Source organism: Otolemur garnettii, unplaced genomic scaffold, assembly GCF_000181295.1.
Source record: "Otolemur garnettii isolate 467f Iridium unplaced genomic scaffold, OtoGar3 scaffold00006, whole genome shotgun sequence".
NCBI classification, from domain to species: domain Eukaryota; kingdom Metazoa; phylum Chordata; class Mammalia; order Primates; family Galagidae; genus Otolemur; species Otolemur garnettii.
This window is the reverse complement of record NW_003852401.1, coordinates 24106406-24127264: the sequence shown is the minus strand read 5'-3', so window position 1 is coordinate 24127264 and position 20859 is coordinate 24106406. Positions and strand designations below refer to the sequence as shown.

Below are 20859 nucleotides of genomic sequence, written 5' to 3'. Positions count from 1 at the left end.
GTTGTTCTTGTAGTTGTCATTATTTAGCAGGCCCAGGTGGGGTTTGAACCCTCCAGCCCCCGTGCATGTGGCCAGCACCCTAACCACTGAGTTACGGGCACCAAGCCCCTAAAAGAGTTTTTTATAAATACCCTCTGCTAACCAGATGGTATGAGGGTTTGGAAGAGAGAAGGAGGTAAATGTATATTTGAGATCATTTGAGGTGGGAAAAATTAAGTATATTCTTGGGCCAGAATTTGTCTCTGTCTCCCAGGTGTGAAAGCAGAGAGAGAAGGTAGAAGTATGACTCAGGGAAGCTCTGAATATTTACTTGGAGATGTTCCTTGGTGGACGAGAAATGCTATATACAATTACTTAAAACTTCTGCCACCACCTCCTTTTGTTTCATGTCTCATCTCCTGATGTGGAACTTGAATATAATTTTCAGTAGGGTTTTCTATGTCACACATGCCAACTGGGATATTGTGTCAACTTGGCCTTAGAGTCTAGAAGCCATGTGCTTCTGTTGGTCCCATTAACCCATTCTCTTGTAAGTGTTAATCTGAGCTGATTAATCAGTAACTTAAATACCCTAATTATGTAACTACTAATTCTCTTCCTCTGTGTCACATCTAAATTTCTATCCCTCTTTCAAGGACCAGCTCCACTATCCTTTCTTTACCCTCCTAGTCTATGATCAGAATGGAGAGAGTCTATGGCACTTTCTCCCTATTTATTTTTTGCTCAAACACTGTTATACAGCCATGCTTTCCTATCCCCATGGCATTTTCTACTTCTTAAAATCATGTGGTCTTTTACAACCATTTCTCTACTCCTTTTGTTAACTTCTGAAAAGCATCAAAGATTGAATTACAGCAACTAACCCCTGTAGATTCTCTAACCTTTTCCCCCATGCTCTGAAGCATGGGCCTTACATAACCATTTATTAGCACTGGGATTTGGTGATTGTAGAAACAGGTGTGAATCTAATAGACAACATGGCTCTTCTTGGCTGTGCAATTCCAGGAGATGAGTAATACTTTGGATTATTATAATTTATCAACCCATCCTGAGTTTTAGAAATTAACTATAATCACCATCTTCCCGCTTTAAAATATCTAAGGCTAAACCAGAGTGGTCCCAGGGTAAGCTCTAAAATCAAGAGTTCTAGCTGGCTTAAACCCTTGACTTGATGTAGTCCCTTTCAGTTTCTCAGCAAATTTCAGACTTTGCTGATTTATCATCACAGAATAATTGAGGGAGAGAAGTGTATTAAAACAGAAATTCAGGTAGAAAGTATAGACACACAGAAAGGAAGAATACAAGCCAAGAAGGATCAACCTTGGGTATACTGCATGGCTCCTTTATCAAGACATTTCCCTAGTCTCAGATTCCTTTATGAGTAGGGTGACCAGGCTTCCAGTTTGCTTAGGACAATCCTGATTTATGCTTATCTTTTCATAAAATTAGTAGTGTCTCATTCTATTGAGACTGAGCCTACTTGGACAAATTTCATGGTAACCCTAAGTATGGGGGGATGGTCTGCCCTACGAGGAGACCTTGCCTTAGGCTATTTTAACACTCACAGTAAATTATGGATATGAGCACTGGCAGCTTCTGTAACTTTTAGCTGGTTGATGTTAGCCTACCCCTTGACTCCAATGGCTAAAATCTTCCTCTTCTTGAATTCTAAATATGATCTCTCTTGTCATACTGTTTGAGAGTTTTTTCCCTTCCTACTAGATAAGTTCCTTTGCCCCTGAAGACCAATAGCGGTAGCAATATCCAATCCTGGGATCTGGCCTTCCATCATGTGTTGCTAAGAGATACCCCTGGAACAGTGCCTTAGTTCAGAGTGCTATAACAAAATATTGTAGACTGGGTGGCTTAAACAACGGGACTTTCTCTCTTAGAGTTCTGAAGGCTGAGCTCAAGGTGCCAGCAGACCTGATGTTTCTGGTGTACAGATGGCCATCTTCTCACTGTGTCCTCAGGTGGTGGAGAACATAGAGAAAACTCATTTTTTATAAGGACATTAATCCCCTTCACAAGGGCTCCACCCTTGTGTCATAATGACCTCCTAAAGGCCTCACTTTTTAATACCATCCGTATTGGGGGTTGGGATTTCAACATAATTTGAGGGAAAATAAAAATATTCAGACCATAACAAACACTATGATCCAGTCATAGAATGTAATGCCTGGTTGTCAAACTTACAAAATAGTTAAATGACTTAGAAAAAAAAACCCTTAAAGAGAATGAAAGTGTTACTTAATCCCAACATTGTAACCAGGCAAGAAGTTAGATGTGAGGCATCTGGGTTGTAAAACAGTGGGGAACCTTTCTCTTTCCCTGATGACTTAAGGATCCTCCAAGTCTCTCGATTAAACACCTTCCTCTGAAAAACAAAAATGATTTTTCTAAAGTTCTCCTGGATGTTGGCAGTTGAGTGCCAATTTGACTCAGCTTTAAACTCAAATATGCAGTTTTAGCCCTAAAGCAAAGATAGGTGTTTTGGGTAAGTGCCTTCAACTTTAACCCTTCAAATAAACTTTTGTAGTAAAGAAGACATGTGCTGAGTCTGACTTCGTGTGCAACAATGGCCAGTGTATTCCCAACCGGTGGCAGTGTGATGGGGATCCTGACTGTGAAGATGGCTCTGATGAAAGCCCAGAACAGTGCCGTGAGTGTGACTTGCTTTGGACTTGAACTTTTCCACGCTGTTCTGTGTCTCATACTTCTAAGTACTGCTTGATCTACTACTTGGTTTTGTTTTTCTTTGCCTGCCTTCTGAAATTCTGAAACTTTAGGCCAATTGACTCCAAGGTCAGTCAAGTTATTAACAGTTGATAAGTCTCCTTGAAAGAATATACTCCCTGGTCTAACAAGACTGACATTCTCTTGGGTAGCTTCACTATTGAATACATAAGACTAAAGCCAGCAGATTTGATTAAGAACTCCTTGACTAGGTGCATAGACTTTAAATGTTTCATAATGATGAATGTGAGCAGATGGTACTCTGGTCCTGGAAGCTAAGTCAAGATGTGAGGTTCCCCATAGGACAAGTATAAACTTTCAGATACACACTTTCTCATATTAAAAAGCTATTACTGAAGGGGTATGGTGGCTAGTATTTAGTGATCTATGTACAGTGACTTTTAACAAACATATAACCTACAGTTACTAAAGCAGTGAGCTGATAGCTTGTTCTTAAGTTGGCAGGTATATATCTGTGTTCTTAGGCTGATATTCAGGAAAAAGTCTGAGATCATAGTGGGTGATGGTTTGGGGTCATATAAACTGAGATTGTTTCAATGTCAAGGTGAAGAAAGTCTTGGAGTTCATGAGTTCATTTTGAGGGAGTAGAGGCTTGCTGACATACTAAAAAAAAGGATTAATGTAAATGAAATTTAGTTCTGAAATGTGATTATAAAAGAAAATCAAGCAGCAAGGAAGATAAGGATGTTCTTACCTTCTAGACAAGAAGTGAGGAGAGTAATTAATATACTTCACCTTGACCAGTATTGTAAAGATAGATTCTATAAAGATTCAGCCCCACATTTTAGCGGAGAATAACCTGGTAAAGTCAAGAATTAGGTTATGTCCCTATTTTGTGAGATGTAAATCCAAAAAAAGATCGTGAAAATAGCCTGTAAAGGAATCTAAACAATGGAAGATTTCATAACTGTTCGACCATCTGGCCTTTATTGAAGTTGGAATTTGGTGACAAATTTCAGTGTGCCCACTTGATATCCAACAGATAAATAGTGATCTAGGACAGGCCAGCCAATAAACTATGCCAAGTAAAACAAAAGCAAGAGCTGAGCACGCCATGGGACCTTGAGGGAGTGACGTGGTCAAGGCCTTCACGTGCACTGCCAGGTTGGCGTGGCTTCTAAGGAATGGAGTTGGCAAAAGAGCTCCCAGGCTGCAGCTAGTAGGTTCAGTTTCAGCGGTATGCCAGGCCACTGAGTTGCAGGTGTTACCACTTCCAGGCAGCACAGGAGCAGCAGCGTTGCATTGATCCATTCTGAGGCTCTTTTGAGACTGTATATCGTCAACAGATATGAGAACATGCCGCATAAATGAAATCAGCTGTGGCGCCCGTTCCACTCAGTGTATCCCAGTGTCCTGGAGATGTGATGGTGAAAATGATTGTGACAGTGGCGAAGATGAAGAAAACTGTGGTAAGAAGATCAGTGTTGAGTGGCGTAACCCAAAGACCCTTTTCCTCGAGGAAGGGTGGGCAGGGGCAGCTAACCTAGGCATGAAGATGCACTTACATCGACTCACTTTTCAGAGACTTCACTATCTGCTCAATTCTTTGTTGCTTCCTAACTGCCCTAAAACTCTGCAAGACATTCACTTGGTAATTGACCATTGTTTGGTGTTTCTTTTAGACAGGTAGAAATAAGAAGGTAAGTCCTTCAAGGCATTATATTTAAAAGTAGCTCAATGAAACAGCAATTCTGTGGGCTAGGTTAGGGCCGTCCTCACTTGGGCTCAATAAAACTAGAAAGTGAGTAAGGTCATGCACACATTCATAGGTCTAGAGTAGATCGGCTTATTGGAATAAATTACTCGAGTATCCTGCACGCATTTCTTTGCTTCCAAATTAGATTCAGTCATAACCTTTCCAAAAGTTAAACTGGCACAGAAGGACGGATTAACATCTTGCTCGTGGATACCCAAAGGAAAGTCTACCCAACTGGTGATACCTTTGTCTCCTGTTACAGTTCCTGTGACTCTCTTTCCTATTCTTTCATCTTTCTGGCCTTGGAAAATTTGTAATAAAATGTTCCATGTTAAAGGTGAAGCCTTGGGAAAATCTCTAGGTTGAGTAAATATTGCTTTGAAGGTTCTTTCAAGCTACCGCCCCTTTTATGGTGCTTCTAAAACTTCCAGCTCCCAGGTCTGACAAGGGTGAGTGTTATATACTGATTATATACTGTTATGGCAGTATATACTGGAGCCCAGGGCACTTACATTAGAAACACCAGTCTTGTGCTTAAAAGTCACCTGTTGAGGTCAATACCACTGCACCTAGTCCAATGAGTTTTAGTGTTCAATCCTAGAATTAAACTGTATTTATTGGTAAGCCCTAGAGCTGCCAAGTATTTCCCTTGTAAATTTAGATTTTGCTTCCCAAGAGAGTCTCTATTCTAAATACCACCAAATTGTGGCCTTAATACATTTGGCAGGAATTTAAGTTAAAGTACAATCTGGCTAAACTTCATTAATAGCATACCTGGTTGCTAGATTTGTGATTCTAGCCCTGACAATGACTTTTTAAAAATTGAAAGTATTTAAGACTTGTAATTATAATCCTCATTTAAAGGACCAAAAAGGAAGGACCCATGTATAGCGATACGTGGTTCATTTCTTTTTGGTGATAATGTCTTAATGTTTGCTATGAGCATTACATTGCGTAATATTCTAAGCTAGTGATGCAATCTGGCCTGACAAGCAGAATGTCGATTCAAGGATAACACAGTCTCTGCCTTCCCAAATGAAATCCCCTGTCACAATTTAAGTTTTTGATCATTGTCCCTTTAAGAGTCAATTGTGATTCTGGTGTCAAATTTATTTCTAGTCTTCAACTGTTTTCTTGGTCCTTTATGTTCTTATTACGGTGTGCCTGCATTTTTTTATACAATGAGACAGTTTCCTAATATTTCAGGAGCTTGTTCTTGATTGAACTCTATTTTAGCTTTTAAATTAAGCTAGGAAGCTAGGATTATAATCAAATATCAGTGTATTATGTTTGGGGATGAGAGTCTTGCAAGGACCGGTCCTAATGATTTTCAACGGGGCATCCTCTTTCTTACTAGGCAACATAACGTGTAGCCCTGATGAGTTCACTTGCTCCAGTGGCCGCTGCATCTCCAGGAACTTTGTATGCAATGGCCAGGATGACTGTAACGATGGCAGCGACGAGCTTGACTGTGCCCCACCAACCTGCGGTGCCCACGAGTTCCAGTGCAGCACCTCCTCCTGCATCCCCATCAGCTGGGTGTGCGATGATGACGCAGACTGCTCTGACCAGTCCGACGAGTCCCTCGAGCAGTGTGGCCGCCAGCCAGTGATACACACCAAGTGCCCTGCCAGTGAGATCCAGTGCGGCTCTGGCGAATGCATACACAAGAAGTGGCGATGCGACGGGGACCCCGACTGCAAGGATGGCAGTGATGAGGTCAACTGCCGTAAGTAGCCTTCTTAGCAGCGTGGCGCATCAGCTCTCTGCCGTGTGTCAGCTGGGACAGTCTGGCTGGCTTCGTTCTATGGCATTTTCTTTCTTTGTAGCTTCTCTAACCTGCCGGCCTGACCAGTTTGAATGTGAGGACGGTAGCTGCATCCACGGCAGTAGGCAGTGTAATGGGATCCGAGACTGTGTAGATGGTTCTGATGAAGTCAACTGCAAAAATGGTAAGAGTCTTTCCCGGGTGGCCAGGCAAGAGCCTGCCCTGATCAGACCCACTCCACTAATGGACCTCTCTTCTGTGTTTCTCTTTGTAGTCAATCAGTGCTTAGGCCCTGGGAAATTCAAGTGCAGAAGTGGGGAATGCATAGATATCAGCAAAGTATGTAACCAGGAACAGGACTGCAGGGACTGGAGCGATGAGCCTCTGAAAGAATGTCGTAAGTGAAGGGGTTGCTGAGTTCAGAGCCGGGAATGTTCAACCCAACATAGCTAGTACTGAGAGGGCCCTGCATGATGCCTGGTTTAACTTTTTAATGTACTCAAGTTCAATTGTAGAATTAAAATCTTATGACTTAAAAACCCAAACAGTAACAAATTAGTTTATAATTTAACCTCTTTGAAGATCATTGATCAGCAGGGGAGAAACTTGACTACCTACTCCTTGACCAACTGTAACTTGCCAAGGAGATAATCCATCCTCAACACATATCTATAAAACACATGATTGGGTCTAACTAGTTGACCAGGTCAAGTAGATAAGTTAACACAAATAGCCTGAGTTTTAAATATGAAAAACAAATATCAATGGGACCAAGTGCAGTGGCTCATGCCTTTAATCCTAGCATTCTGGGAGGCTGACATGGGTGGATTGCCTGAGCTCATGGGTTCAAAATCAGCCTGAATGAGAGTGAGACCCTTGTCTCTAAAAGTAGCTGGGCATTGTGGCAGGTGCCTGTAGTCCCAGCTACTTGGGAGGCTGAGATAAGAGAATCACGTAAGCCCAAGAGTTTGAGGTTGTTGTGAGCTGTGATGGTACAGCACTCTATCAAGAGTGACAGAATGAGACTCTGTCTCAAAAATAAATAAAAAATAAATGTGAAAGACACATATCAATGGAGAATAGGTTGCCAAGTGACTTTGCTCCCTTTTTATTCCAGATGTAAATGAATGCTTGGTAAATAATGGTGGATGTTCCCACATCTGCAAAGATCTAGTTATAGGCTACGAATGTGACTGTGCAGCTGGGTTTGAGCTAATAGATAGGAAAACCTGTGGAGGTGAGTTGAAGATGGGAACCTAGCCCTGTGGGGGAGGAAAAAGGGCAGTGTACATCTGGAAAGGTGTGGGGACAGCAAAACTGATTCTAATTTCCCTTCTAGATATTGATGAATGCCAAAATCCGGGAATCTGCAGTCAAATTTGCATCAACTTGAAAGGCGGTTATAAGTGTGAATGTAGTCGTGGCTATCAAATGGATCTTGCCACTGGTGTGTGCAAGGCAGTAGGTAAATGGACTTGGACTGGTGTTGCTCTGATACCCTTATGATTTAGAGCTCATAAAAGGTAAAACCAGTGACTATAATAGTCAAAATCAATATATATAGTCCTTGATAACACTGCTACTAAATTCAGTGCAACAGTATAGATTAAATAGCAAACCTTTCCCCCAAAAGTCTGCCCTGGGCATTCCTTTTGCATAGGATACCATGACTACCTACCAGGTTTGCTTACTGTCTACTTCCAAAATTTGAGTGCAATTCAAATAAGTAACTTCTTTGTCAGCCACCCATATCGTTGACTGCCTCCCTAAACAATGGAAAAATGCTCACAGCTCCAGGGGCAGGAACTCAGGGACAGGTACTAGGGAGGTGTTCAGCAGTATGTGTACTATTTTACTCCTCTGTTGGAAAGGGGACTTAGAAGCACCTTGCCTTCTGTAGCAAAACTAAGTAAACCCAACTTCTGTCTTGTAGGCAAAGAGCCAAGTCTAATCTTCACTAATCGAAGAGACATCAGGAAGATTGGTTTAGAGAGGAAAGAATATATCCAACTCATTGAACAGCTGAGAAACACCGTGGCTCTCGATGCTGACATCGCTGCTCAGAAACTCTTCTGGGCTGATTTAAGCCAAAAGGCCATCTTCAGGTAAATTTCAGTTCCATTCTTAGTGTCTGGATAAATCATTGTCGTTTGGCCTGCGGGAAGCTTTGGAGGAGCTTCTCCTGTCTCTAGCTCTAGTCTCGCACCTACTTCCCTGGGAACATTAAATCTAATACTATCTTTATGGGCAACCTTTGGGATACCCCATAATTCAAGTTGCCATTCCATGGGGAAAGAGGAATTATAGCTAAATGTACATTCATAAAGTGTTCATTATTAAAATTAAAAAGAGGTGGTCAATAGAGAATATTTTGTAAATATTTTATAAAATTTTATGATGACTACATTGTAAATAAAGGAACATTTAGCTGAAATTTCCCATTTTCCCTATGTAATGGTGACTTTATGGGCAACCTTTGGGATACCCGGTATTATTATAAATCATATATATTTTGATAATATATATTATATATAAAATGTGTATTATATATAATATATATTAAAACATATTTATATAAATTGCTGTCAGTTCCTAATTAGGAACAGTTGTATACAAATTCCTAGATGATTACAGCTGAAAGACTATAATAGATGACACCTGAATTTCTCATATTTTCTTACCTTTCCCTATAGTTAACTGAAAATCGTTCATTGTCGCTACAAACAGAAAAGGTAGTGCAGCCTTTTCTTAAGGCAAACTATAGAAACTCTGATGATGGCTAATGAAACAAACAGTTTTGCTTAGAATTTTGTTGTTCTTACATACAAAAAGCATCTCAACAACTACATAACCCACAGTGTTACTAATTTAGCATCAGTTAGCAGCATGGGTAAATAATTTACCATTTTGTAAGCAGAAAGTCCATTCTCCAGCTCTAATGGTATCAAACTCTTAAATTTCTTGTGGCCTATTCTGTTTCAGCGCCTCAATTGATGACAAGGTTGGTAGACATGTTAAAATGATCGACAATGTCTATAATCCTGCAGCCATTGCTGTTGATTGGGTGTACAAGACCATCTACTGGACTGATGCGGCGTCTAAGACTATTTCAGTGGCCACCCTAGACGGAACCAAGAGGAAGTTCCTGTTTAACTCGGGCTTGCGTGAGCCCGCCTCCATAGCTGTGGACCCGTTGTCTGGGTTTGTACCCTGTGTTTTCTACCCCAGCCTTTTGGATACTACATAGTATCTGCATAGGTCAGGAACTTTCCTCCTACCTGAATTGGTACTAAAATCTCTAGACTTAACAGCCCACATCCCACAACTGAGAAATTTCTGGTTCAAGATGTCAGTGGTGGCACTGTTGAACAACTCTGGGATGGTCTCGTCTATGTGATTGGTGTGCCCCGTGACTCCTCTATAACCGGCTACTGGTTGACATTCACAAAATGATGTACACCAAAAGCTGTTTCTGAATCTCTTGCCCACCCATTTTGTATGCAAGTGATCTTTCATTTTTGCCTGAACATGTTGCTGGGTTAGCTCTGGATGATCACACCTAATATCAGCATGAATTGCAGGGACTTTGGTAAGCATAGTGCATTTAAAAGTGCAGACTGTCTGAAAGTCCAGTTGAAAAAAGCAGGCCTTTCAAGAAATATTTCAGTGAAGTGTTTTCCTAAATTTGAATGACATAGTCAGCTTCTTAAACTGCCTCAGACGGTAGTAATCACAGCTGGCCCCATGAAGCCTCATTAGAACACAATGAGCCTCTACTATAAAATTTAAAGGATATTTATCTTTCAGAAAGCGCTGGCCTTTTAAAAAACAAATGTATAACCATCTGACTAAAATTTAAATGTCAGGCGGATATAAAGGATTACAATTAATAATGAGCTTATATTCTCTTAGTGTTAAATTTTATTTACCCATAATTTATGCCGTTAAGTGTTAGTATTCATCTGCAGACAATCAGTGTTTTTTTTTTTTTTTAGTTCATGTTTTTTATTAACTCACGTACATTTATTTATCTTCTGGTTTATTGAGGCAGTAAGTTAGACATCATTGTGAAAATGTTGTCTATCAAAAAAACTCCAGCTCCACATTCATCTAAAGGAGACTCTTGGCAAAGGCAATTTTGCCATTTTCATCCACCTTGGGAAATTTCAGAACAGCCAACTTAACCTTCTTTCTCTTATGTTTATTCTTCTTAGGAGTGGTGTAAGTTGTCTTTTTTTTTTTTTTTTTTTTCAGCACGACCATGAAGTCTTGTTTTGTTTTTTATGGCTAAATAGTATTCCATGGTCTACATATACCATAGAAAAGTGGATAGCTTTTGAATGTTGTGGTAAAAGTACAAACATCTTCCAGGTGCTTCCCAGCAAAAATGAATATCTGCTGATCAGGAGGAATTCCTTCCTTATTCTGGATCTTGGCCTTTATGTCATCTATTGTATCTGAAGGTTTAGCCTCAAGGGTGGTGGTCTTCCATGAGGGTTCTTATGAAAATCTGCATCTTGGTAGCAGTTCCACTTGAGGTTGAAGGAAAGGAAGAGACAGATTAGACCTGGGGACACGCAGGGTGATGCATAGGTTGCTGCCCAAGAACACACACTGAGAATATCTTAAATTTTCTGTTCATTCTTTATAAACATTTGTTTCAAGCTTACATTTGATTCCTTCAAAACCACTAAGGATTATTTCTGATTTAATTCTTCCCAGCTTTGTTTACTGGTCAGATTGGGGTGAACCAGCTAAAATAGAAAAAGCAGGAATGAATGGATTTGATAGACGTCCTCTGGTGACAGTAGACATCCAGTGGCCTAATGGGATAACGCTTGGTATGTATTTCTTTCTTCTCAACTACCAATTCAGCTATCCTCATGGTGTTTTAACTTATCTCCATAGTTATTTCTGGGCTGCAGCAGAGGACTCTCTGGTTCCTTCTATAGGAGGAATTTGGGATGAAGATAATGGAATTGCACAAGTGGAATAGTAGACTTAAATTACAAGCTCTGCGATTGCTGGCCTGTTGTCCATTGGGTCTGATATATGTAACATGAATTCAGTCAGTCTTGGGGATTCCCATATAAATATTCTGGGCACAGGTACTTCTAGCACTTCCTGAATTGCAAGCTGTAGTTTTCTTTTGGCTCGTGAGGAAAGAATAAAAAAATGCTAGCCTCTTTTAATATTTTCTATGATGTGAGTGACATGTCTTAAGTCATTTACCTTGAGATTCTGAGGTACCCACTTAGCCCCCCAAAATGAATACAGGTACAGATTCTGCATGCTGCTACATAAGGTTTATAGGATCCCTGTGAAAGGAACCATCAAAGTCAAATATTGAATTCATTAGATATTTAAAATGGAAACCAGAACAATAACGGCTTATCCTACAATGACCATTCTTTTCCTACCTAGACCTAATAAAAAGCCGCCTCTATTGGCTTGATTCTAAGTTGCACATGTTATCCAGTGTGGACTTGAATGGCCAAGATCGTAGGATAGTACTGAAGTCTCTGGAGTTCCTAGCTCATCCTCTTGCACTAACCATATTCGAGGTAAGACATGCATCTCCCATCTAAGTGTACATCTTTGAGTAACCATAGCAGTTTGGAGAAAGGAAGAGGCAGAGGAAGGAAGAACAAAAGAGCATAACTTGAGAAACTGCTTCCTCTTAAAACCTGGTGCATATTAGACTCTTAATTCCTCAAAGCACGTCAAGACACATGAACTTGCCTCTTCTACAGTTTTATATCTGATGGCCTGGATCAGCATTCAATAACTTGGTCCATTAAATGGTCAATAAATAGGGGTGACCCTAATTAAATACTGACTTGCTCTAATCCAGGGAACACATGCTGATTAGGGTGGTTCTGTTTTAGGATCGCGTCTACTGGATAGATGGGGAAAATGAAGCCGTCTATGGTGCCAACAAATTCACTGGATCGGAGCTGGCCACCCTAGTCAACAACCTTAATGATGCCCAAGACATCATTGTCTATCATGAACTTATACAGCCATCAGGTACCGTGGAGAAGCACAGTTTTTAACAACCACTTCTAAGGGAAGCAGCGTGACACCACCCTGCTGGGTGGCAGTATCACTTTGGCAACTCAACTTTCTTTATGATGGAACATTTGCCCTCTCATACCCTACCTTGAATACTGCATATTTGATGTTTGATCTCTTTTATTTCTGGCATCTTATGAAAAAGCTTCATGACCTCAGTTCCTATCTCCCCCATCCCAGGGTCAACTTTCATTTCTGTTTTTTCCATGTCCCTTTGGTCTCTTACTAAGACGACTGTACTAGCTCCCAAAGTAACTCTTGTTTCATAAGCTTTCTCTACTGTTAGTTTGCTAGGATTGCCATAGTGCAGTACCACAGTCTGAGTCTCTTAAATAACATAAATTTATTGTCTCAGTTCTGGAGACTATAAATCCAAAATCAAGGTGTTGGCAACACACTATCTGAGGACTATGAAGGGAGGAGCTGTGTTGGGCATCTCTTGTTGGCTTATACATGCCTCTCTTCTCCCTGTGACTATTCACATCATCTTCCCTCTAGGTCAGCGGTTCTCAACCTGTGGGTCACGCCCCCTTTGTAACAATGAAAATACATCCTGCATATCAGATATTTACATTACAATTCAGTTATGAAGTAGCAACGAAAATAATTTTATGGTTGGGGATCACCACAACATGAGGAAGTGTATTAAAGGGTTGAGGCATTAGAAGGGTTGAGAACCACTGCTCTAGGTGCTTGTGTCTAGATCTCTTCTTATAAGGATGCCAGTCATACTGGATTAGGGCCCATCCTAATGGCCTCATTTGATTTCTTGATTTCTCTGTAAATATCCTATTCACAGATAAGGTACTGAGGCTTAGGACCCATCATATGACTAGGAGGTAGGTGCACAATTGAACCATAATACCTACCTGTCCCCTTAGACACATCTGTATATGATCGTGTAGATTCTCAAACCCATGGGTTATATTGCCTGCTGCTCAAAACACTTGGATAGTTCCATCTAAGTGCAACTCTCAACCCTCCCTATAGCTGAGTTCCCTTCTGCTTTATAAGAACAAGTCAGGACAAAGCCAGAACAGGCTTGGTCTCCTTCCTTTGAGCCTTTGCTCTAAACCTTGGACCAATAATGAGAGCCATTCCTAGTCTCTCACCTCCCGTACTTTGGCACTCATCTGTTGAAGATGTAATGTTTTACCTCCAAGAAGTCCCTTTAAATCAAGTGTCCCTAGAACATACTGCCTGTACCTTTATGCTTACTCTTCACTGATGCTGCTCTCACATGAAGTTTAAGCTACCTGGGGACAAGGATTCATGTCAACAACATCTAGAACAGTGTTTCTCACTTTTTTTTTTTTTTTGGTCTTACAGCACACTTATGTTGCTAAAAAAGTAAAAAAGTATATACTCACTGTGCTTTGAACTTGTTTCAAAAATAATTAATGATCTTTAAAAATTAAAGAAAATCCCTGATTTAGAATGAGGTTTATATATAGCAGGCCCTAGAATACCTTTTTTTTTTTTAATTGTTTAGGATTCATTGAGGGTACAGAGGTTACCCTCTGATTGAATTAGGTTACACTGATTGTATTTGTTAGATAAAGTCCCTCTTACTGTGTCCTACCCCCAAGAGGTGTGCCATACACTGTGCCCCCTCATCTCCCACCCTACTCCCCTCTCCCCACTTGCTTGTTTCCCTACTCTCCCTTGTATTAGCTCATCTGCTGCCTTCTTATTAGAATAGAGTACATTGGATTCTTGCTTTTCCATTCTTGTGATGCTTTACTAAGAAGAGTGTGTTCCACCTCTATCCAGGTTAATACAGAAGATGTAAGGTCTCCATCTTTTTTCATGGCTAAATATGGAATGCCTATCTTAAAGGATGTTTTTTCCTAACTAGGTAAAAATTGGTGTGAAGAAGACGCAAAGAATGGAGGATGTGAATACCTGTGCCTGCCAGCACCACAGATTAATGATCACTCTCCAAAATACACCTGCTCCTGTCCCAATGGATACAATCTTCGGGAAAATGGCCGAGAGTGTCAGAGTAAGGCTTTTTGAATTTTAACCACCAGCTAGATATACAACAGGCAATACGATAAGATACTAGCTACAAAAACTGGCCTGGCTTTTAAGAATTCTGTTTTCACTAATTATTTGAGTAGACTTGAAAACATATCTGCTGCTGTCATGTGCCAGGTGTTCATGTTAGTTTTATTTAACCCATTTCGACAGCCTATGAGTTTATAGGTGACTAAAGTGTCAAGCTACTTACTTCATACCAATTTGTACCAATTAGTCCCATAACAGCACTGAGCTAGTCAAATTGCAGATAATTAAACAAAGTCTTCACATTTTCCTCCAAAGAGGGAGAACTGAAATTATGCTTAGGAAGGCCATGGTTACCAGAAACATCATTGCCTCAGTGGAGGAGACTAATAAGTGAATTTACGTTTTAGCCTTCTGTTCTTAGCTTTTGATTAAGTAGCAAATTAAACTCACTTGTTTTGATCAAGGGATCCATATGGTTTTTATTAGCTTCATTTTGGGTCATGGCAGGGAATAGCTCAGTCTACTGAGAAAGTAGTTGCAAGACAGTCTGGTATGCCTGGTGCCCCAGAGCATCTTTAGAACATTTCTGGGTGCTCCTGGACACTTAGGACAGGACCCCTTATTTAGAGGGGTCTTTAAATGTGGCTGTACATCTGTTTAAATTATCAAATTCTAAATGCTGTTTTTATATGAAGACTACTGTTTGTCAAAATTTTGACAATCAACCATACAACTTAGTTGAGCAGTGGCTTGTCTCTTTCACCCAGTATTAAAATAACCTCTTGCATGGCTTGTCTGGACTGAACAGCTAGCCGATCTGGAACCTTGGGGTTAACCAGGTTCTCGGTTTTTATAATTCAGGTACTGCACCTACTGTGACTTACAGTGAGACAAAAGATACCAACACAACAGAAATTTCACCAACTAGTGGACTAGTTCCTGGAGGTATTGGGTTCAGTACTGCAAACTGTTAATCTCAACTAACAGCCACACTCTTGGTAGCTATAGCTTAAATAATTAATGCAGCCTTTAACCACTCATTCAGTCCCTGATTGGTAACCTGAAAATCTTAGCTGATCTGACCTACTAGAGAACTTCTCAGCAAAACAGTTGTTACAGCATGTGACTCACATACTTCTAGGCCAGAGTCCTTGGCATACAATTGTCATAGATGCTGAACATCAACATTGGGTACCAAGGTCGAGTGAATTTCTAAATTTGAATTCAGATCTTTTTAAACTGATTTCTTTTATTCCTCTGTAGGGATCAATGTGACCACCGCAGTATCAGAGGTCAGTGTGCCCCCAAAAGGGACTTCTGCTGCCTGGGCCATTCTTCCTCTCTGTAAGTAGATTCCCTACACATCTAGATTTGATAAACTTCTTAGACGCCAGAGGGACATTGACAGTTCACTAGCCACCCCCTTTCATGGCCCCTTGTGCTGTCATGGCTGTTGTTACCCTGCATTACATTCACTTCCTCTCCCACGTGTACACTAAAGTCTATATCAGGGGTGTCCAACCATTTTTTCTCTACTGCATGTTGGAACAATAAGGGTAGTCTTAGGCAAAGACATAAAAACTAGTGAAAGCTAATTAGCAATAAAAAGGTCTGTGCATACTTTTTGTGATACTTGACACTACAGATAAGCAAAAAAAGCCCTCACAAAATCAACATGTGGCCCCCAAGCTGTAGATTGGACACCCTTGGTCTATACTATGCTCTTCAGTGGTGTCCTTAGAATGGTAACTGGCAGTGATAAATGTTCCATAGTTACACAAAGGATGCTTATTGCTTTCTATGTTAGCTTTGATAGCCTGGCTTAATCCCCTTTTATAATAAGTCCCTTTAACTAGTATACTATTCTCTTCCTCTATGAGATATGTGTAACACTTCCTACAGAGATGCACAAATGCTTAAATGCTTTCTTGAAGAGCTGTGGAATTAGCAGAGAGTAAAGTAAAAGTAGTTAAGAATTTTTAAACCTAAGGGAAAGGACCTCTAAAGCTATTATCAGACATGTGACCTCTAACGGACTTGGCTATAACAGCTTCTGTCTTAAATTATTAGATTTCAAGCTCAACTAACACACTAGGAGCACTTGAGTAGTGCATCAGAAGCTTATGCCATTTTAATTCAGTGGCCTGGGGTGGGGCCCAGGACTCTACCCTTGCCTGGATGTGGCTAGCTCCTATGTGTAGGATAATAAAACTTGACATTGTTATTACTGTCAGTTACTATAGATTCCTAATTATTACCTTTTTTGCATATCATGAAACTAGATCTATGTCTCTTAAGCATCCTCTTTTTTCAGTGCTCTTAGTGATGGCCGCAGTTGGTGGCTACTTGATGTGGCGGAATTGGCAACACAAGAACATGAAAAGCATGAACTTTGACAATCCTGTGTACTTGAAGACCACTGAAGAGGACCTCTCCATAGACATTGGTAGACACAGTGCTTCTGTTGGACACACATACCCAGCAGTAAGTCAGCTTTGTGTCTTTCTACACTATGGCTTGAAGTAAGAATTTCTGGAAAGGACACCACTAACTCAAGCTAGAGCTGCCTGTGTTAGAAAGAGCCATTAGGATCATGGAGTTTCCAAACACCTCATCTACTACCTGGCCATCAGATAGCTTAGTGTGTTGGGATATAAGTCCAGCAGTTGATCAGCATCTGACCCATACAGAACAGCAAATAGGTCATCATCATGTTATTGGAGCTATTTTCAGTTATAGAAATGACATATAAATGTTCCTTTTTTGAATGGTTAAATCCATTGCCTCATGGATTCTCAAAAATAAATTAGCATATCATAAGTAGGGTTCATGTACAGAGGCATTGGCTTAAAGTCAGTATATTGGGTAAGATTCACTTATCCAAAGTTACAATATGCTTTATGAAGATAAATATCCCACCTCTTAAGCTATCTGGCAAAACATGAATGGTGGTCAAGTCATGGCACACACATCTGTCACATTTTCTTCAACATGTATGCTCATTAATTAGAATAGGCAGTTTCTCTCTCTACCAAGCAGGTATGTAGTTGAATTCAAATTAAATGCATGAGGGATGTAACTGTATACTGTTTTATAGCTGACTGTCTTTCTGAGTGCATTGGGTCTTTGAATGGGCAATGTTCACTTTAGAGACTAGAGTTTCCACCAGTGAGTGATCACCAAACTCATTTCATATTTTTCCTTTCCACAGATATCAGTTGTAAGCACAGATGATGATCTAGCTTGACTTCTGAGACAAGTCTCGACCTTTGAGGTCTAAACCCACAATACCCTACATCCCAGTGGTAACCGAACCAGCAGCTGAAGTCTCTTTCTTCCTCCTTTCTGGAAGAACATCAAGAAATCTTTGGGTGGATCAAGTTTGTGTACTTGACTGTTTTATATTACTTTTGTAAATAGTCTTATCCACATTCTACTTCAGCTTTGGATGTGGTTACCAAGTATCTGTAACCCTTAAATTTCTAGACAGTATTGCCACCTCTGGCCAAATATGCACTTTCCCTAGAAAGCCATATTCCAGCAATGAAACTTGTGCTATAGTGTATACCACCTGTACATACGTTGTATAGGCCACCTGTAAATATCCCAGAGAACAATCACTATTCTTAAGCACTTTGAAATATTTCTATGTAAATTATTGTAAACTTTTTCAATAGTTGGGACAATGGCAATAGGATAAAACGGGTTACTAAGATGAAATTGCCAAAAACATTTGTAAACTAATTTTGTACTTATGAATGAAATCTTTGACCTCCATGGAGGTTCGTAAAGACGGAGTGTTCAAACTACTGTACATTTTTTTTCAAGTGCTAAAAAAATTAAACCAAGCAGCTTAACCATGGTTTGTGCCTATTCCTCTGGGATGAACTTTTATAAACAGTCTGAGTAGTATTAAGCGTTCTATAGCTCTTGATGTGTAACTACACCTATAATCAATTGGGCTAGTTTCTCTTATACCCAAGTACTAACAAATACCTGTTTAACATTTGCTCCCCCAATATCTCTTATTTTGTAAAAAGAAGCTAGTTTAGCCTGTACCTAGAATTCTTGCTTATAGGAGAATCCCTTTCCTCGTTGCTTCCTGACCTAGAGATGTGTGCTAAGATTTCTGTGACTTCTGCTGCTTCATATTTAAATCTATTTTCCATGTTTTGTCATTTTGTATAGGTCAAGTGCCTTCTAAGGCATAGGAAAGGGCTTTCTTCTTATAAAAGTCTAGACTGTCTTACCATGCAGATGTGACATTCCTAAGGCAGGGTTCTCAATGTGGTCCCAGAACTTAATAGAATTGCAGGTTCTCAGGCCACAAGCTGTGGAATTGGAAGCCCTGGGGACAGGGCTGAGGAATCTGTTTGCTGAAGCCCTTTGGGTGATACTGATATAAACTAAAGTTTGAAAACAACTGTTCTAAGGTGACTTCTTGGAGAATTGTTACAGCTTCTAAATTTTTAGCCTAGCTGGGATAGGACAGATTCCTATAAGGGACAAATTTCAGAACTTATGGTGTAAAGAGGAGATAAGGAGTTTGAGTAGAATAAAAAGTAGTCGAGGACTTTAGTGAGTTTTCTACTAGGTTGGCCATTCCTTTCTCTCCCTAAAGCCTCAGGCAGCGAGGGAAGACACAAGGCTTGGAACAATGAGCGTATGTCCAAAGTGAGGTGGGGAGTGGACTGCAGAAGGTACAGCAGTTCCTCTGGGATTCAACAGCCCATGGACACAGTAGCAAGAGGGTAAAGAGATGTTTTGAGTAGCTGAATGGAGCAGTCGCTGACGTGTCCCTCGCATGTGGAATATAAGGCAGTTAACATCTTGCTTTTTGTGGTTAAGAAAGGAAATGAGTAATCCAAGGTGAGGAATAAGGTGATTCTGTTGTCTTGCTTAATGGAGCCTCCCCTACTTGTAATTTGGTTAAATGAATAAAACAGAAGAGATAGCCTTGGACCTTCTTAGTAATGGGAGGCGTGGGAGTAAGCAGGTGAAAAGAAAAGGCTGTGGTCATTCAGGTGGACTGGCCGGCCTCCAGCTTGCTTCCTCGGCATGCAGCCCTCACCCTGAGCAGGATGTGGCCTGCCAGCGGAGACTTGCTGAAGGAGCTGTTTGGTAAGTAGGTTAGCGCTCATCATACACTCTGAAGTCCATTTGTTTGGCTGCTGCTGTGACCCTGCCATGGGACAAAAAAATACTGATTTTTTGTTGTTGTTGTTGGATTAGTGCCAAATTCTCATTTAGAAGTTTAAAGTTAGATATCAGTGTTTTTGTCCCATTGCAAGGATTATACAGTATTAATCAACTACAAGGCCCAAAGTCAGTTTTTACAAATAAAGCATCATTCTCCATCATCAGCTTTTGCAGTCCCCAGGGTGTTCTTCTAGGTCCTGGGTACCAGTTTCTAACCCTCAAAGAGTCTAAAGCATCTCTCTTTTTTTTAAAATTTTGTCCTTCCTGGTAAAAACCAAGGTTCGGCTCAACTGAAAAGGTGCAAATTGATTTGAAGAAACAAGGTATTTCTATTGAGATAAGAATAGTTACATGATAATCGACTGCTCGTCAATTTAGCATGCAATTACAGCTCAGGAGGGACGAAAGGCCTCCGCTTTATCGCCCAAACAGGAACTCAAGGAAACCTATGTGAAACGTGTTGCAAGTTTACTGTGTCTCTGGAGTTCAACGTAGGAGAAGAGAATTAATTGAGAGGTAAAATGTGAAGCTTATCAGACACTAAAGGAGTATATTTGGAGAAAGATGAGCCTGTGACACACAGTGACAAAGTGGGCCCTCCAGAGACTTTAGGAACTGCTACAAGGATTGATGCTGGAAGAATAAACAGATTTGTAGCCTTTGGTAAAGAAATCCAGCCAAGTCTCTGAGTTCAAATGTTTAAGTGGCCTCCGAAATCTGCCTTTTGGACATGAAATAGTACCAGTTGTGCAACCAGTTCCCTTAAAACAGTCTTATAAAGTATTTTAAAGCCTTGGTGTTGTTTTTGAGTCTTTGGTTCTTAATGAACACAAGGCAAAAACATGGAGGCTTCAACTCTGGGACCTGCTCCTGTCTTTGGAAGGAACAAGAAAATGAGAAGCTGAGCTTTAATGAAAAACCATACAAAGGACTAACTCTTAAGAACATGGTAGAAATGGGAGACCTGCTTAAAGTCTCTTCACCCCAAACCCAAAGGTTCTATGTATAGGCTTCCTCTTACATGGTCTAACTGGAGAGATGTCCTAGAATTCTCACCTAATGACACAGTTTATTATCTGAATCCCAACAAAACTGACACTCCAAGCTTTTCATGGTGATGAAACTTGAAAAAAGCAGGTAACATTTTTTGCTTAGTTCCAAGAACAAAGAATACAACCTGCTACTCTTTTTTTTTTAATTATTTTTTGTTGTTGTTGTTGCAATTTTGCCAGGGCTGGGTTTGAACTCACCACCCTTAATATATGGGGCTGACACCCTACTCACTGAGCCACAGGTACCACCCCACCTGCTACTCTTAATTTCTAAATTTAAGCCCTTCGGGTTTATAACTGTT

At 40.4% G+C, this 20859-nt stretch overlaps 1 protein-coding gene across 4 annotated transcripts in view; it reads left to right on the top strand.

The window, feature by feature from the left end:
* VLDLR (very low density lipoprotein receptor) overlaps positions 1–18168 on the top strand; it is a 32089-nt gene extending 13921 nt beyond the window's left edge. The window contains exons 3-19 of one of the 4 annotated variants that reach the window (XM_003782913.3): positions 2540–2662; positions 4044–4166; positions 5811–6182; positions 6283–6405; positions 6496–6618; positions 7339–7458; positions 7561–7686; positions 8155–8326; positions 9204–9422; positions 10944–11062; positions 11646–11785; positions 12110–12251; positions 14155–14301; positions 15168–15251; positions 15570–15650; positions 16621–16790; positions 17518–18168. In XM_003782913.3, coding sequence (XP_003782961.1) covers positions 2540–2662; positions 4044–4166; positions 5811–6182; positions 6283–6405; positions 6496–6618; positions 7339–7458; positions 7561–7686; positions 8155–8326; positions 9204–9422; positions 10944–11062; positions 11646–11785; positions 12110–12251; positions 14155–14301; positions 15168–15251; positions 15570–15650; positions 16621–16790; positions 17518–17553 — 2420 coding nt within the window. In that variant the 3' untranslated portion in view covers positions 17554–18168. The remainder of the gene's footprint in view (positions 1–2539; positions 2663–4043; positions 4167–5810; positions 6183–6282; positions 6406–6495; positions 6619–7338; positions 7459–7560; positions 7687–8154; positions 8327–9203; positions 9423–10943; positions 11063–11645; positions 11786–12109; positions 12252–14154; positions 14302–15167; positions 15252–15569; positions 15651–16620; positions 16791–17517) is intronic. The other 3 variants (XM_023508617.1, XM_003782914.3, XM_023508618.1) reach the window with 3 other exon arrangements.
* The last annotated feature ends 2691 nt before the right edge of the window (positions 18169–20859 follow it).